The sequence below is a fragment of the Phyllobates terribilis genome, unplaced genomic scaffold, assembly GCF_046119375.1.
Source record: "Phyllobates terribilis strain yellow unplaced genomic scaffold, ASM4611937v1 Scaffold_9__5_contigs__length_417890890, whole genome shotgun sequence".
NCBI classification, from domain to species: Eukaryota; Metazoa; Chordata; class Amphibia; order Anura; family Dendrobatidae; genus Phyllobates; species Phyllobates terribilis.
In genome coordinates, this window is record NW_027362769.1 from 291,989,428 (window position 1) to 292,006,000 (window position 16,573).

Genomic DNA, 16,573 nt, shown 5'->3' on the forward strand with positions numbered 1-16,573 from the left:
TGGAGGCACGTGTACCTGTCGCGTAGTCACACACGCATCTTAGCGCCAATCTCTATAGCGTAGTGCCTGTATCAAAGACAGGGCTACTTCTTTCCCTCCGGTCGCACATCTCCCTGCGGTTCTTGGAGATTGTGTGAACCGCTGAAACCTGCTCCGTGTGCATTAACTCGGAGTGGTTCTTCAGTTAAGTAGGTGCTATCCCGATCAATCTTCTCCCGTGCAGTTAACAGAGATAGAGCTAACCGCTATACCCGTTCCTGTGTGCTGAAACACAGAAGGGTTTAACATATAAGTTGGTTACTTTACTTTCCACCTGGAAAGTGTTCGGCAGCAGCCCTCCAGGCTGCATCGTGGACCCCGGGGTCGGTTGCGTTCCATTTTAATAAAGTTGTCTGCAACCGCCCTCCTAACAGTGCTCTTCCCCTATCTTTGTGCTCTCCTCCATTGTTTTGCTCCCTTTTTTTGTGCTATCCCCTATTGTGCCATTCACCCTCTTCCATGCTCTCATCCATTGTGCAATTTCCCCACTGTGTTCTCTCCTCATTGTGCTTTTCCCCATTTTGTTTTCTCCCCCATATTGACCTATGCCTATTATTCAGATTTTACTTCCGCAAAAAAAAGAAAATCCACTGACGACCTGGTGATCCAATGTGTCACCACTTACTGATCAACATTGGCCTCTTCTGCCAATGATCCTGAGATGACAAAATAGCTTTATACGGTTTCACAGCTATTTTCATTTGCAGGTAGCAGAACTGCAGGTAGGCACCCTTGGCTCTCAGCCTGACACTGCACATAGTTTGATGAATTTAATTATAACTGGGGTAATACGGCCTTTGCTTCTCCTGGAGCCTTGGACCCTGAGTGGTGGCCCAGATTGCCCTCATTATATTCTGCACCTTGTGTACTGTTATCAGTATATTTGCATATAAGGATTACAGTGCCTTTGCACAAGTGCCCTGTTCAAGTGAGCATTCGGAGAATTAGCGGCTGGTGATTTGGAAGGACTGATAATATCAGCTCCAGGTCAAAGGCTGACAAGGAGTGGGAGGTGAGTATCTAACTGCTGCATAGTCATCATTGTCCTGGAGAGAGCTGACTGGGATATTAGGAGTTAGTTCCTCAGCCTGAAATGTAGCTACCGCACACAATCGGCCAAACTTTGTTGGTCGATTTCATTGGCAAAAAGCCGTATACTTTTTGAGATAAAATCTCTCATAGCAGGAGAACAACAGCATGTAGAAAAAACATGTCAATTGCATACTTGCTTATTTTCATGCTGTCTAATTATGTTGATTTTATAACATAAGAATACTTCTTTAATGACCGCTGCAAAAAGGCGTTTCAGCAGTCATTGAAGGACTTAAAGGTTTTTCCAAATAGATCTCTGGCCAGTGCTGGCCATAAGAGACCAGAAACCTATATGAGAAAAAACCCTTTCAGCTCTTTGGCACTATATCTAAATTTGTTTCTAATGTACCCTTAAAATATATAAATATTTTGTATCTACTTTATCTTTGTTTTTTTTACAATTATTACACAAGTTTGTTATACAATTATTTAGTAACAACTACAAATTCCATTAAACCATTAAAAATGTTTAGGCAAAAACTGCATATATATAATTAAAAATTTTTATATATTATGTTGTGAATATAATATATATTTCCTTTCAAGCATTATCTAACTAATACTAATATTTTTATTTCTACAGCGCCAACATATAGCAGAGCACTTAACAATTCAGAGGGTATTTGTACAGACAAAATAAGACATTACAGAGTAACATATAGTTCAACACATATCAAAAGAAGTGAAGGCCCTACTCGCAAGCTTACAATCTATAAGGAAATAGGGGACATGCAAAAAAAATAAAAAATAAAATACTTGTATATATTCCAGCCATGAATATAATAAATAGGGGCTTTCAAATAACGTTGCATAAACCAGCCATCAGCCGGTATAGGTATAAATACAAATACAAATTGATATTGAGTGCATGAAAAAGAGAATAAGGAATAGATAGTAAGATTACTGAAGTGAGGTAACAGGCCAGTCTAAAGAAATGTGTTTTTGGGGCACGCTTGAAACTGTGGATATAGGAAATTAGTCAAATTGTCTGGAGTTATGCAGTCCAGAAAATTGGTGCAGCACAAGATAAGTTCTAAATACTGGAGTGGGAGGTTTGGATTATAGAGAATGTTAGTCTTAGGTCATTAGCAGAAAGAAGAGGATGGGTAGGCTAGTAGACAAAGATCAAGGAAGAAATGTAGGGAACTGTAGAGAGCTTTGTGGGTAAGAGTAATATGTTTATATTGGACTTTGTAGTAGATGGACAACCAATGCACAGACTGGCACAGAATGGTGATATCAGTGTACCGGTTGGACAGAAATATGATCCTGGCTGCTGTAATAAGGATAAATTCGAGAGGGGAGAATTTTGTATGAGAGAGACCAATTAGTAGAACATTGCAGTAGTTTAGGCAAGAATGAAGAAGAACAACTGTAAGAGTTTTAGCAGAGTCAAAGGTAAGAAAAGGTCGAATTTTAGAGATGTTTTAAGGTTCAGGTTACATGAACGAGTGATTGTTCGGATATAGAGAGCGAATGAAAAATTCACCCAAAGATATTGGGTGTGCTGCTGAGGAGTAATGGTAGAATCACACATTGTAATGGCATTTTCAGGTTTAATAGGATAGTAGGGAGGAGAAACAGAAACAGTTAATCTTTTGACTGATTCAGTTTCAGATAAAGAGAAGACATATTGTTAGACACAGCGGAAAGACAATCACTGGTATTTTGTAGTAATGTGGTGATGTTAGGAGAAGAAGTGTATAATTGGGTGGCATCAGCATAGAGATGGTACTGAAAACTAAATCTGCTGATAGAGCGGAGCATAGTGAGGAGGAGCTGGTGATCCACAGTGTCAAATGCAGAAGAGAGATCAAGGAGTATCAGAAGGGTGTAGTGGTCATTAGATTTTGCTTCTAGTAGAGAGACTTTAGTAAGGGCAGTTTTTCTAGAGTGTAATGAGTAAAAGTCGAATTGTAAAGGGTCAAGAAGAGGGTTATCTGAAATATAGAGGATTAAACAAAAGTAGACCAAGTGTTCCAGGAGTTTAGAGATAAAGGGTTGATTACAGACAGGTCAATAGTTAGCATCACAGTTCTGGTTGAGTCATGGCTTTGTTTGGTAATAGGTTCATGATGACATGTTTGAAGGAGGAGAAAATGATACCTGGCAAAAAAGAGAAGTTAAATATTTGATTTAAGTAAATAGTGACAGTGAGGACAGGGACTGAAGGAGGTGAGAGGGGATACGGTCACTGTTCAGGTAGTAAGGCGAGAGAAAGTGAGGAGCCTGGTAACCTCTTCTTCTGTGGCTGGTTCAAAGACTGAAAGTGAACATGGTGATGTGCGAAAGGGAAGATGACCAATGATATTAGGGGACTGGAAGACAAATTCCTGTCGGATATGATCAATTTTATGATTCATTAATTTTATGATTACATAATCATACATTTTATGATTGCATAAAAATATGATTACATTGTATGTATTTCTTTAAACAATTTGTAAGGTGTCTTTTGTTGAGTTGGAAGTACAAGGATGACATCTAATGACAAAAGGTGAGATAATGAGTGAGCTGAAGAAAAAAAAGTACATGGAGGCTGAAAAGTTAAAATCCATCCTGTCTGATCCATCTATCTTTAGCTTTTAATGTGATGGCTGAAAAAAAGTGGATCGCTCTATGCACCCTAGCTGTATGTACCATATTGTCAGCCTGAGTGCTGTCCATGGAAAAAACATTTCCGATAAAAATTGATGTTATTTGATAGGGCTATGCAGATGAGCATTTTTCACAATAACCAATTGTCTGAATCAAAATAATCGCTGCAAGCACTGGTCTCTTGTTTTTTGGATGAGACTCACCTATTCAAGTCTATGGGTGTGCTAAAAAATTTGAATCCATATGGATCAACCATATAGCATCTGATTTTTACAATTCTTAACCTAAGAAACTGTTTCTGGTCTTGTACATTTTAATCACTGCTGATATATAAAATACGAATGATAATAGAGATGAAAAATTATCCTTTTTTATGAATGAAAATGAGACAATTTTTTATATGCTCGTGTGAACTTAGTTTTATGCTTTATTCATGCAATTGTATGTCACGGTACAAGTATAAACTGGGTTTCACAAACCAGCCGTGGGTCTCCTTACCCAAATTTTACAGCCTCATAAATGCCTATGAGGCTGTCAACTTCAGGTTGGGAGACCTGCAGCTGATATGTGAATCACGATCGGTACTCAGATCAAGACACACAAATGTATGAATGCAGCATTTTGTAAAGAAAATAGATTCCAAGCATTGTGTTTTATGTTTTTTCCAATGTCATAACTGCTAATATTATCAAAATAATGAAAATTATCAAGATTGGAAGTCCAAATTAAAAGTTAATGAAGCGAAGTTACAAATACCAAATCTTACTTTTTATTTTTTTTTGCCTTATAAAGCATCTTCTGATTTAGTTAATTTCTCAGACACCACATACATATAGTCTATGACCACAATTTCATGCCTCCCCTTCCACTCTCTCCTTTTCATTCAGCTGTTTTGATGTCTCTTTTCCTTTATTGGCTTAGTGCACAATCATAGCTAATGTCTAAAGACTGTACTAGGTCCACATTTATTCATAAAACCTCATTGCTCAAAACTTTTATTATTTACTAGCTGTACCCTGCCACGCATTGCTGTGGCTCAGTCTGGTTAAATGGAAAAGAAAGAAAAGAGAAAGCGCACATTTCAAAAATATTTAATTTCACAAAGCTTTATAGTTGTGCCGATCAGGCAGGCATGTTGTACCCTATGACCCTTGCAGGTCTGTACTCTTCACAGGTCACTAAAGAGGTCGCTACTTACTGTCAGGTGTCACAATGGAGCCACTCATGTCAGGGATTGGTAGTTATGCAATTCCCTAGTATAGAGGGAATGTGGCAGGAGGGGGCGCAGAGATGAAGGCAGGCGGCGGAGGAGGGGGTGATCCGCTTGACATGTCCCAGGCCGGTACTGGCCATATCACAGCGCCGCTCCCACCGGTGGCGCAGTGGGAATTTCACTTGCTCGTTATCCACTCACTGCTGCGAGGCTCGGGCCCAGCTCAGTGCCCAGAGCGGAGGCCGTGGCCTGTGCCTCTCCGTGAAGCCTCCCACTCTCCTTCCCTCCCTCCCCTGCTTGTTGTTGTGCAGTCATAAATAAGACTCACCTGCCGGAGAAGAAGAAGCCGCAGCAGCAGTGGTGCCGGAGAGCAGAGGCGGCCGCCTCGGAGGCGGTGTTGGTGATGAGCAGCAGCGTCTTTTGGCCTCGAACAGACGTTCTCGTCATTCCCCTTCCCCCCAACCCCCACGGGGGACATGAAAGGAGCAGAGCACATGCAGCGGCTGGAGCAAATGAAGGATAGGGAGAAGGGTTTATGAATGAGATGTCACTAAGGTGGGGAGAATGCTTGGCGGCCGGGGAGAGTCAGCCTGGGACTGAGCTTGTAACACCCTCCTCTTGTTGTTGCTTTTATGTCCAACAGCTGGTATATAAAAACATAATAGGCATATAAAAACATAGGTATTCGAATGCAATGTTGTGTCAAAATTTCAAATCAATTGGTGAAGAACTTTCGGAGATGTAAGATTTTGAACAAACTAACATTTACATTTTTATTTATATAGATTTTACTTGTCAGTGTTTTTTATTTTTGATATGGTGCCCTTTAAGCATTTGTATTAAAAAATATTCAAAGAAAAAAATAGGATAATGTTAGATTGATAGTTTGATAGATATTCATATGTGTTTGAAAATTGTCTCAGCTCAAGACTAAATATTTATGGAGGTGTTTACTATGTCTTGCAGAAAATGTCCAAGAAGCAATCGGATCCATAGGCAAAAGCAAAACACAGGCCACTACAGTTCAGATAACACTACAAGAGCATCGACACGGCTAATTTGAAGCATGTTTCCACAATGGCAAAATTTCCAGAGGAGACCTTGGACTAGATTAATATTAGTCAAGACAAGGACAAAAGACCTACACATGTTGCCTTGCATTTGTGGTAATCTACACCAATGAAAACATGTACTACAGATATATTTGAATATGTATGGATATATTTGAAATAGTATACATTGTCTTGATGTTTTTCTGTAATGTAAATAAACTATTTATATCACTTAATATAGTTTTTCCTTTTTAATGTATTTGTTAAAATAATAAATACTCAAATGAGAATAAGCTATTTGTATTTGAATGCTTGCAACTAGTTTTCAGTGTGTTGGATCCATAGCAATGTGGTACAGCCTAACTTTGTAAGGTTAAAGGGAACCTGTCAGTCGATTCATGCTGCCAAAATCAGAGACTGATTGCATGGTTGCAGCAAAGTATTTTTTCTCTGAAAAAAAATCTTAGCATTTAAGGGAAAATATAGTTTGATGCTCCACTCTAGTTGATAGGTTTATTCTTTTGTACTCACATGGGAGAGACCTGTCAATTGACTGGAGTGGAGCAGGGAGAAAACCGGCCAAAGGCAGCACCGGACTAGTCTCATCTCTGACATTGATCATTAAACTATGTTTTCTCTGAAACCTGCTGGCAATCATGCAGCCAGACTATGATTCATGCTGCCCATGGTTTGAGCAGAATGAATTGATTGATGATTTTCCTTTAAATCAATTTCTTAACAGTAAAAATAAATATTGTCTTCCTCTGGTAGCTAATGATTTCCATTATGGCATAATATCATGTATATAAAGCATTTTATATTTTTTGTATGAAAGATCCCCAAAAGTTACCAGTGCTTATGCCACCTATTGAAAAAGTTTTTCACCTCTTTCCTTTAATTTACGTATGGCCCAAGATGAGGGGCTTGCATGGGTGAGTATTTGTTATTTATATTTTTTAGAACACATTTAGACTATGAATTAATTAAAAGAAAGCGGTGAAAACTCATTTAAAGAGACGTTTCCAGTTTAATTAATTCAGCACCCTAGAAATAAAAACAGAATATACTCACCTCCTGCAGTACCACTAATCCAGCGATGATGGTGCCGCTGTTTCCAGACCGTGGCGTGACTTGTTGTGTCATGTGTAGGATATGGCCATTGAGCGGCCACTTGTCAGCAGCAGCTCATCAATATTCCATCAGAGCAGACGTCTCTGGTAAAATAATAAAGGCTGTACCTCATGAGTGACTGCTTATTAACTGCAGTGGTAATATGACAAGTCACGATACAATCTGGAAACACCGGTGCCCACATCGCTTTAACAGTACCGCTGCAGGAGGTGAATATAAAAATGTTAATATTTTAAGTTGGAGTTGCCCAGTACTGGACTGCCCCTTTAATACCAGTGGTGCTTATCTCCCATTTTCAGTCTTATATAATGAGGAGGTCATGATGAATGCTGAGAATGCACAAAAGAGTACAATTAAAGCTACTGTTGGCATAATTACATACCCCCTGCCTGTTTTTTTAATTAAAGCTGATCTGTTTGCAAACTTTACAAGTGAGGTGATGTTGGGTGATATGTATCCTGTCATTTGGCAGATATGGCAGTATGCAAGTCATTGGTGAAGGGGAAGCAGTATGCTGTGACATCCTATTCAGTTCAGTTTCATAACTTGTATATCCCCAAATATTGGAAAATATTCTAGGATTAACAACAGAACAGCTACACATCCAGATCAATTTACAATGATTTTCATTTGTCACTGTTTTGAGTTAGGGTGAAATGATCTGGCGAGGTACTAGAAAGTTTTCTTCTGGATTCTGAATAGCAGCTATCTGTCTAGCTATATCAAGTAACTACAATTTAGAGTATTTCAGTCTATTTTATTAATTTTTAATAATTATAATATTTCGAAAGTAGGAATACCAATTGTTGCAAAAAAAAAAATCAAAAAAGCTAAAATGTCAGATTCCCAACAGTTATATAAAAGTCTTCAAACCTTGTATAACACAACATCATTCACAAAATTTTAATTTACAGCACCTACCACATGTAACAGGTGTGTACAGCCTAATGCTGGATTTATTGACCACTGGCAAAATAAATAAGCAATATATTTGCAGACCTTCTTGAATCAGGGTGTAATTTGTAATATAGAAAAATAATACCAGACCCGTACCCTACAGAACCAATCACAAACATACAATGTTTCCATTTACAGCATACTGCTCCAGCTTACAGTTTGCCAAACTTTTCCTTTTAGAAGCAGTACTTCAACTCTTTGTTAGAGAACAATTGCTTCATTATGTAAATACTTACTTAATGACACAGGTCATACAAAGAAGACAGTTTGTTTAATTCGTCAGGTGAAAATAATTTCTAATTTAAATCTAACCTTTGCTACCTATGCAACAAACAATTCTAATGAGGCATATACATTGTACATCTGAACCACATTGGCAGAAATGTTAAAAATATCACAGAATAGTTTTAATCTACTCAAAATATTTGGAGTCAAGCATATTCAATGGCTGTTAGAACTGCACATACATATGATGTCCGTAATCGCCCACATACAGACAACTCAGGTCTTACCAATTGAGGGGTGTAACCCAAGGCATGTGGAGAGTAAAAGTCAGACAGTAAGCTTCATGACTCCACGTGGTCCAGCTGTCCCTGGTATGCCTTAATTTTAAGTGGGACTTCCACTTACCCTTAAACCCACATAACTACTGTCCTTACAATGGAGACCGAAAACTGGTCCTAAATAACGATACCCTTATTGTCCATGCTTAGTTCCCCACATTGATGTATTTCATGCATCACATGTAAACAGGAACTCATCAAGGGATAAACTCTGTGGGTAAAATAAGGTGGCTTTTATGATAATTGCCATAATGTGGGGCAGTGTTAATAGCATATGCCAATAAAGCCAACATTTTGAAAGTGCCTCAAAGCCAACGTATATTGTCGAGTTAAGTAAGTAGTCTATAATGACATGTTTTATACAGTGTAAACCAGAACTTACAGATGATATACTCTCCATTTAGTATTGTAAGCTTGTTTGGTGAGACAAGGAGGAGCCTACACAAAATTAGGCAAGTGTTATTATTTTCATTCATTTTTTGGGGTTAGTAGAAATGAATGCAGATAATTTTCATTTTTTCCTCCTCTTCTCAGAGTCATAACTTTTTAACTTTTCTGTCCACATAGACGTCTACACATTTGACTGACTGACATCATTCATTTTACCACATTGTTTTGTCCTCGCTACATGTTACCCTGAGGTGTGTGTGGAATCTGACATGCAGTTAAACCAATCTACCCTATTCCACTAAGAAGACTGTATATTGAAGTCTGTGTAGTTTATTGAACATTTGGTGAAACTAGATCAATGAAATAACAAGCAATCAGTACATGTACAGTGGACAAAATAAGTATTTGATAAAACTTGCAAAATCGGCAGTGTGCCACATAATCCTTCTTACCAGCTATGCTATCACAAAGGGGATTTAAATGGTGGTTGTCCTGTGAACACCAGTCTGTGAGGTAATGAGCTACTTCTTCCCAAAATGAGATGAGATAAGAAGAGCAGAGGAAGAAAATGCTAGTGCCGATAAATTCAGACACTAGATGGAGCCTCTACTGCAAACAAACTTATCACTTTTGACTGGACAACACGTTTAAGTTTCATTGTTAAGTCTGCTGTCACTCTGTGTTACTTAGACTTATGAATCCATATAACAGAGACGGTTGATCCAGCACTTCCAAAAAAACATATATTTTTATTCAGAAAATTTCATCCATAAAAGATATATAATTCCATAAGAAATCCACAAAAACATATGGAAAAGTGTGTCAACTGAGCAAGTTATGAATAAGAAGTATCACTTCAAAATGCGTCAACCAATACCCTGAATGTATCTCCTTTGGGACTATTTCCTCAGATGACTCACTTTTCCATATGTTTTTGTGGAGTTCTTATTAGTGTTGAGCGAGCACTAAAATTCTCGCATGCTCGAAGCTCGGGGCGAGCTCACCATGATACTCAGGTGCTCGACCAGAGCAACGAGCCCAATGTTAGTCTATGGGAGACCCGGGCATTTTTGCGGCGGCACCCCCGGCAGTCTGTAGAAAGCCTAAAAAGTTCCAAAAATGATAGTGACAGTGCTCAAATGACATGGGTACAGCATGGGGATCGCCCCAGGAAGCATTTCTGACCCCCAGGTCACTGCTGTCAACAACGTGGTCAGAGGTATTAAGTCACTTTTACGGGCTCACAATAAAACGTTCAAAAACAAAACTGAAACTGTTTTCCTGTGAAATATGTTACGGAACATCCTTTCCAGGGTAAAGACTTGTGTATAAGGTAAAATAAATGACCAGAATCAAAAATACTCCTCCACACCTTGGGCTATGTTCACAAGTAGCATTTTTTTATGCGTTTTTGCACTTTTGTATTGCTTTCAACCATGACAAATGCATTCACCGGGAAATGTCATTTTACAACCTTATCTGGCCATGTGCTGTGTGACACATGCATACAGTGCTGAAAAGACATGGGAACAGCATGGGGAAGACCCCTGGAAGCATCTCTGACACCCAGGTCACTGTCTAAAAGTGTGCCCATCAGAAGTGATCCTTGCCGCATCAGAAGATACAGACTTGCAACTATCCCCGTGCAAGTCCTCGTCCCAGGGCAGTGTTCAATTGTACGTCCCCCATTCTTTGCATTGCAAGCGCAAGTATGCAGCCTGCCACCCACCCACCCACAGGCTGCAATGCCATACTGCTTGCTTGCACTTGAAATTGGACCTTTTAGGCATGTGGAGGCGGAATCTGGCCACCACGTCATGGCTGCGTCGGCGGCCTGGTATCCATACTCGGTCCCAAGCCGCCTCGCGGCTGAGTGCCCACACACGGTCCCCAGCTGCCTGGGGACGGCTGGGTGTCCATAAACGGTCCCCAGCCGCCCCTATTTGTCCCGGTGCACCTTATACACAAGCGCGCATACCAAAACATTACCTGTGCCCTCCCCAGTGCATTTAGTGGGAAGGACAGCCTAACCATAAACACGTGGACAAGTGAATGTGACCAGGGATGGTCCATCTCACTGACGCATTCACACTTGGTTAATATTGTGGAAGCCAGGACACAGTTGGACACTGGGATGCAACACGTCCTCCAGACATAGAGGATTGCGGGTCCTGGGTCAATCAGGCTTCAACACAAAGTTCAGAAGGAAGACAGCAGCAGTGGTCGGCCTCCTGCACAATGAGTAAATTATTCATGATCATGAGGCCATCCATCTCCTTAGCTTTCTGTTCCTTGCAATGCAAGCGCATGTATGTAGTAGCGGATAGGCCTGAGGTGGTCAGCGTTTTGGCACATATCCTACCTCCTCTGAGGATTGCTGGATGTTTTCCCGCTACTATCAAAGTTCTATGACTCCCGATAAAACAAAGCTTCAGGTGATGAATGATGGATGAGGTGGTGGCAAAGGAGAAAGAGCAGGAGGAACAGGGACCATTCACATCAATATCAGGCCAGTCAACCACACATGTCTTGTAGGATATGTTTCTGTACCAAAAGGAGCGGTTCGGCTACACAGTTATAGGGCATACAGTGAGTGCAATGAATACCAAAAACTTCGAGGCACTACAATGCCCCTTGGAAGTGACATCGAGGTCAGAAGGCCTTAACTAAACTGTCTTTTCCATTTATAGCAACTGGGTCTCCTGTAGACTGTTGGCCTAAGCATTGAATGGAAGGCTTTCCAAAAATTATGAGGAACTGCAATGCCCCTTGAAACAGACGTCGATTGCAGCGTACTAAAAACCTTCTACCCATTATTGGGTAGTGGGTCTCCCTTAGTGTTCGCCTTTGCATTGAAAAGCAAAAGCTGACTAAAATTAGGAGGAAATGCAATGCCGTTGGAAGAGACGTGGAGTTCAGAGTGGTTTAACAAGACAGTTTTAATGCCCCTTGGAAGAGACGTGGAGGTCAGAGTGGTTTAATAAGACGGTTTTAATGCCCCTTGGAAGAGATGTGGAGGTCACAGTAGCTTAACTAGATGGTTTTAATGCCCCTTGGAAGAGACGTGGAGGTCAGAGTGGTTTAATAAGACGGTTTTAATGACCCTTGGAGGAGACATGAAGGTCAAAGTGGTTTAACAAGATGTTATTAATGCCCCTTGGAAGAGATGTGGAAGTCAGAGTGGTTTAACAAGACGGTTTTAATGCCCATTGGAAGAGACGTGGAGGTCACAGTAGCTTAAAAAGATGGTGTTAATGCCCCTTGGAAGAGACGTGGAGGTCAGAGTGGTTTTACAAGACGGTTTTAATGTCCCTTGGAAGAGACGTGGAGGTCAGAGTGGTTTAACAAGACGGTTTTAATGCCCCTTGGAAGAGACGTGGAGGTCAGAGTGGTTTAACAAGACGGTTTTAATGCCCCTTGGAAGAGACATGGAGGTCAGAGTGGTTTAACAAGATGGTTTTAATGCCCCTTGGAAGAGACGTGGAGGTCACAGTAGCTTAACAAGACAATTTTAATGCCGCTTGGAAGAGACGTGGAGGTCAGAGTGGTTTAACAAGACGATTTAATGCCCCTTGGAAGAGACGTTGAGGTCACAGTACCTTAACAAGATGGTTTTAATGCCCCTTGGAAGAGCTATGCGGTACAGCATATTAAAAACACTATTCCCATTATTGGGGAGTAGGTCTCCCATAGTCTTTGCTTATGCCTTCCAAGCAAAAGCTGCCAAAAATTTGGACGGAGGAACTTGCAATGCCCCTTACAAGAGCCATGCAGTACAGCATATTAAAAACATTATTCCCATTATTGGGGAGTGGGTCTCCCATAGTTTTTGCTTATGCCTTCCAAGCAAAAGATGACAAAAATTAGGACGGAGGAACTTGCAATGCTGGCAACACGGACCATGGTCACCCTGGTGGTATAGTGGTGGTGGAGGCTGAGGATAAGGAGAAGAGCAAAAAACAGCCGAAATGAGGAAGTGTATACCCATGTGTGGGTGTGAAGCGGTGCATGGGAATACACCTCCTGAAATAACACAGTGGATTTGACTTTATGTTACTCTGCTGTCATTTGGTAATGATGAGAAGTCTGGCCCAATCTAGCCCTTATTCATTTTGATAAGGGTCAGCTTGTCAGCATTGTCAGTTGACAGGCGAGTGCGCTTATCAGTTGTAATTCCCCCAGCGGCACTAAAAACACTCTCCGATAACACGCTAGCAGCAGGGCAGGCCAGGACCTCCAAGGCGTAAAGAGCGAGTTCATTCAAAATGTCCAGCTTGGATACCCAATAATTAAAAGGCCCAGAGGAATCACGGATGATGCTCGTACGGTCCGCAAGGTACTCCCTCACCATCTTTCCACTCCTTGTAAGAGTACCCCGCGAGTACCCCTGTAAGCTGGGCTGGTCTCAGAAACTGTCCCAGAACGTTGACAGTGTTCCCCTGCCTCTGCTGGATTCGAGTTGCGTCTCTCTCGCCTGTACGCCTTGGTTGGGCAACGAACTGTGACCTCTGCCGCTAGCGTGTTCAGATGGGAATTTTTTTAACAATTCGGCAGCAAGGGCCTTCTGGTACGACCCCATTTTTGTAGACCTCTCCACCTCAGGAATAAGAGAGGGAAAGTTCTCCTTGTAGCGGGGGTCTAAAAGTGTCACCAACCAGAAATGACTGTCACTTAACATTTTGACAACGCGAGGGTCATGGTTAAGGCAGCGTAACATAAAGTCAGCCTTGCGTGCCAAACTGGTAACGGGCAATACTTCCATGTCCTCACCAAGATGACGACTGACCATGCTCTCCTCCTCCTCCCCCCTGTCCTCAAGCCACCCACGCTGTACCGACGGTATGACAGTTGTACAGGTACTACCGTCTACAGCGCATGATGCCAGCTCCTGTTCTTCCTCCTCCTCCTCCTCTCCCTCATTGTCCCCTAATGCTATGGCTTCTTGATCCATCTCATTATACTCTGGCTGCAATGCCTCCTCTTTAATTCTCTGCAGAGAGCATTGCAAAAGACAGACAAGTGGTATGCTGATGCTATTGATGGCATCATCACCACTCGCCACCTTGGTGGACTCCTCAAAGTTTGTCAGGATGGTACATATGTCAGACATCCAGGTCCACTCCTGAGGTCTTATATGTGGAGTCTGACCTGAATATCGACGACCTTGTTGCAGCTGGTACTCCACAACTGCTCTCTTCTGCTCACAAATCCTTTGCAACATGTGGAGGGTAGAGTTCCAACATGTGGGGACATCACACACCAGTCGGTGTGCCGGAAGTTGCAAACGCTGCTGCAACACAGCAAGGGCGGCGGAAGCTGTAGCCGACTTCTAAAAATGAGCTGACAGGCGGCGTACTTTGACGAGCAGCTCTGGCAACTCGGGGTACGATTTAAGAAACCACTGAACCACGAGGTTAAGCACATGAGCCAGGCATGGTACGTGTGTGATCTCGCCTCGCCTCAGAGCCGCCACCATTTTACGGCCATTGTCACACACGACCATGCCTGGATGTAGGTTCAGCGGTCTCAGCCACAGATCTGCCTGCTCTTTCACTGCTGTCCACAACTCAAAAGCAGTGTGAGGTTTATCACCTAAGCTTATGAGTTTCAGCACAGCCTGTTGCCACTTGGCTGAGGCAGTACTGCAGTGCTTCCAGCTTGTAACTGATGTGGTGATATCTGAGATGGAGGCTGAACATGAGGAGGAGGAGGAGGATGATGCGCAGGAGCTGTACACTGTGGGGGCAACTCTGACTGACAGAGCCCGCAATCTTCAGTGTGGGGAGGATGTGTTCCGTCCCAAGGTCCCACTGGGTCCCGGCTCCCACTATATTTACCCAGTGTGCCATCAGGGAGATGTACCGTCCCTGGCCACAAGCACTTGTCCACGTGTCCCTTGTCAGGTGGACTCTCCCAGTAACTGTGTTGTTGAGTGCACGGCAGATGTTTTGGGACACGTGCTTGTGTAGTGCGGGGATGGCACACCGGGCAAAATAGTGTCGGCAGGGGACCAAGTACCGAGGGACGGCCACCGCCATAAGGTTGCGGAAGGATTCCGTCTCCACCAGCCTAAAAGGCAGCATTTCCAACTCAAGCAGTCGTGAAATGTGCGAATTTAGGACTGTGGCCTGTGGGGCGTTGACTGTGAATTTGCGCTTTCGTTCAAAGGTTTGGGATATGGACAATTGAATGCTCCGATGGGACGTGGACGTGGAGGTTGATGCTGTTTCTTGAGAAACTGCCATAACAAGTGAAGACTGAGAGGAGGGGGCATCTTTGCATACAGTATGCAAAGGGGATTGCCTTGCACGCACAACAGGGGGTTCTATTACACGCACCACAGCGGAAGAAGCAGTGGTGACACCCGCTGACACTGGTCGCGGGCCCTGGGGATCGCCCCACAAAGTCGGGTGCCTTGCTGACATGTGCCTGATCATGCTGGTGGTGGTCAGGCTGGTAGTTTTGTCACCCCTGCTGATGCTGGCATGGCAGGACGTACAAATGGCCTTTTTGGGGTTGTTAGCAGAGTCTTTAAAAAAATTCCAGACTCTGGAAGACCTACCGCTTGTACTGGCACCTTCTCTCGTGTTGGTGTTACGGGGAATGGTTGCCCGCCTTCTGTCTGCTTCTGTTAGGAGGGCGGTTGCAGACAACTTTAATATAATGGAACGCAACCGACCCCGGGGTCCGCGATGCAGCCTGGTGGACTGCTGCTGAACACTTTCCGGGTGGAAAGAAAAGCAACCATCTTAAATGTAAAACTCTTCCGTGTTTCTGCACACTGGAATGGGTATAGCAAATCGCACTATCTCCGTTAGCAGGACGAGAGATAGGCGGAGAAAAACTATCTGTGGTCCTGTTACAGCACAGGGACTACAGTGGCGGCTCTAGGATGCATGTGTGACTACGCCGACAGGTACACGTGCCTCCATCCAGCGTGCTACTGGACTGAAGGGTACTACTTCACGTGGCTGACAGGCGATAGCCGTGGATAGGCGACCCCTTTGGCAGAGCCAGACTGCTAGACGAAACTACCTGCCTCTATGGAACTAGCCTGCCTCTATGCAACTTTCCTGCCTGACAGAAACTACTCGTGGAGCACAGTCGTCCACACAATCGCATCACTGCTCAATGATCAGAGCGCGCCGCCATGTTTGTGGGCGGGCCTTTTAAAGACTGCCCACCGACGTGCCATTGGTGACGCCACCCGTGGACCAATCAAGCGGTGCCAGGTCACCGAGTCAGGTGGGTGCCAAACCACCAATCACGATCCGCCAGGTCACGGGCATGCTCAGTGCGGCGAATCCTGGACTTAGACTCCAAAAGCCCTGTCTCCCTCTGCAACCTATGCTTAACATTACTAGGCACAAATACCTGGGAGACAAACTGTACGTCTCGTGGACCAGCTAGGCGTTGGGGCTGACGATGATGCTGAGCAGCATCAGCCCTGGCTGGACTGAAATGGGAGACCACAAAAGTTCCTGGACCCATTTCAAATCCAGCCACAGACTGATACCTAACAGCTTCTTCCTGTCTGT

The 16,573-nt window shown here is 43.0% G+C and overlaps 1 protein-coding gene across 1 annotated transcript in view; it reads left to right on the top strand.

Moving 5' to 3' along the window:
- Positions 1-6,230, top strand: part of TMEFF2 (transmembrane protein with EGF like and two follistatin like domains 2) — a 1,048,378-nt gene extending 1,042,148 nt beyond the window's left edge. Inside the window, exon 10 of the mRNA XM_073647876.1 lies at positions 5,909-6,230. Coding sequence (XP_073503977.1) covers positions 5,909-6,005 — 97 coding nt within the window. The 3' untranslated portion in view covers positions 6,006-6,230. The remainder of the gene's footprint in view (positions 1-5,908) is intronic.
- The last annotated feature ends 10,343 nt before the right edge of the window (positions 6,231-16,573 follow it).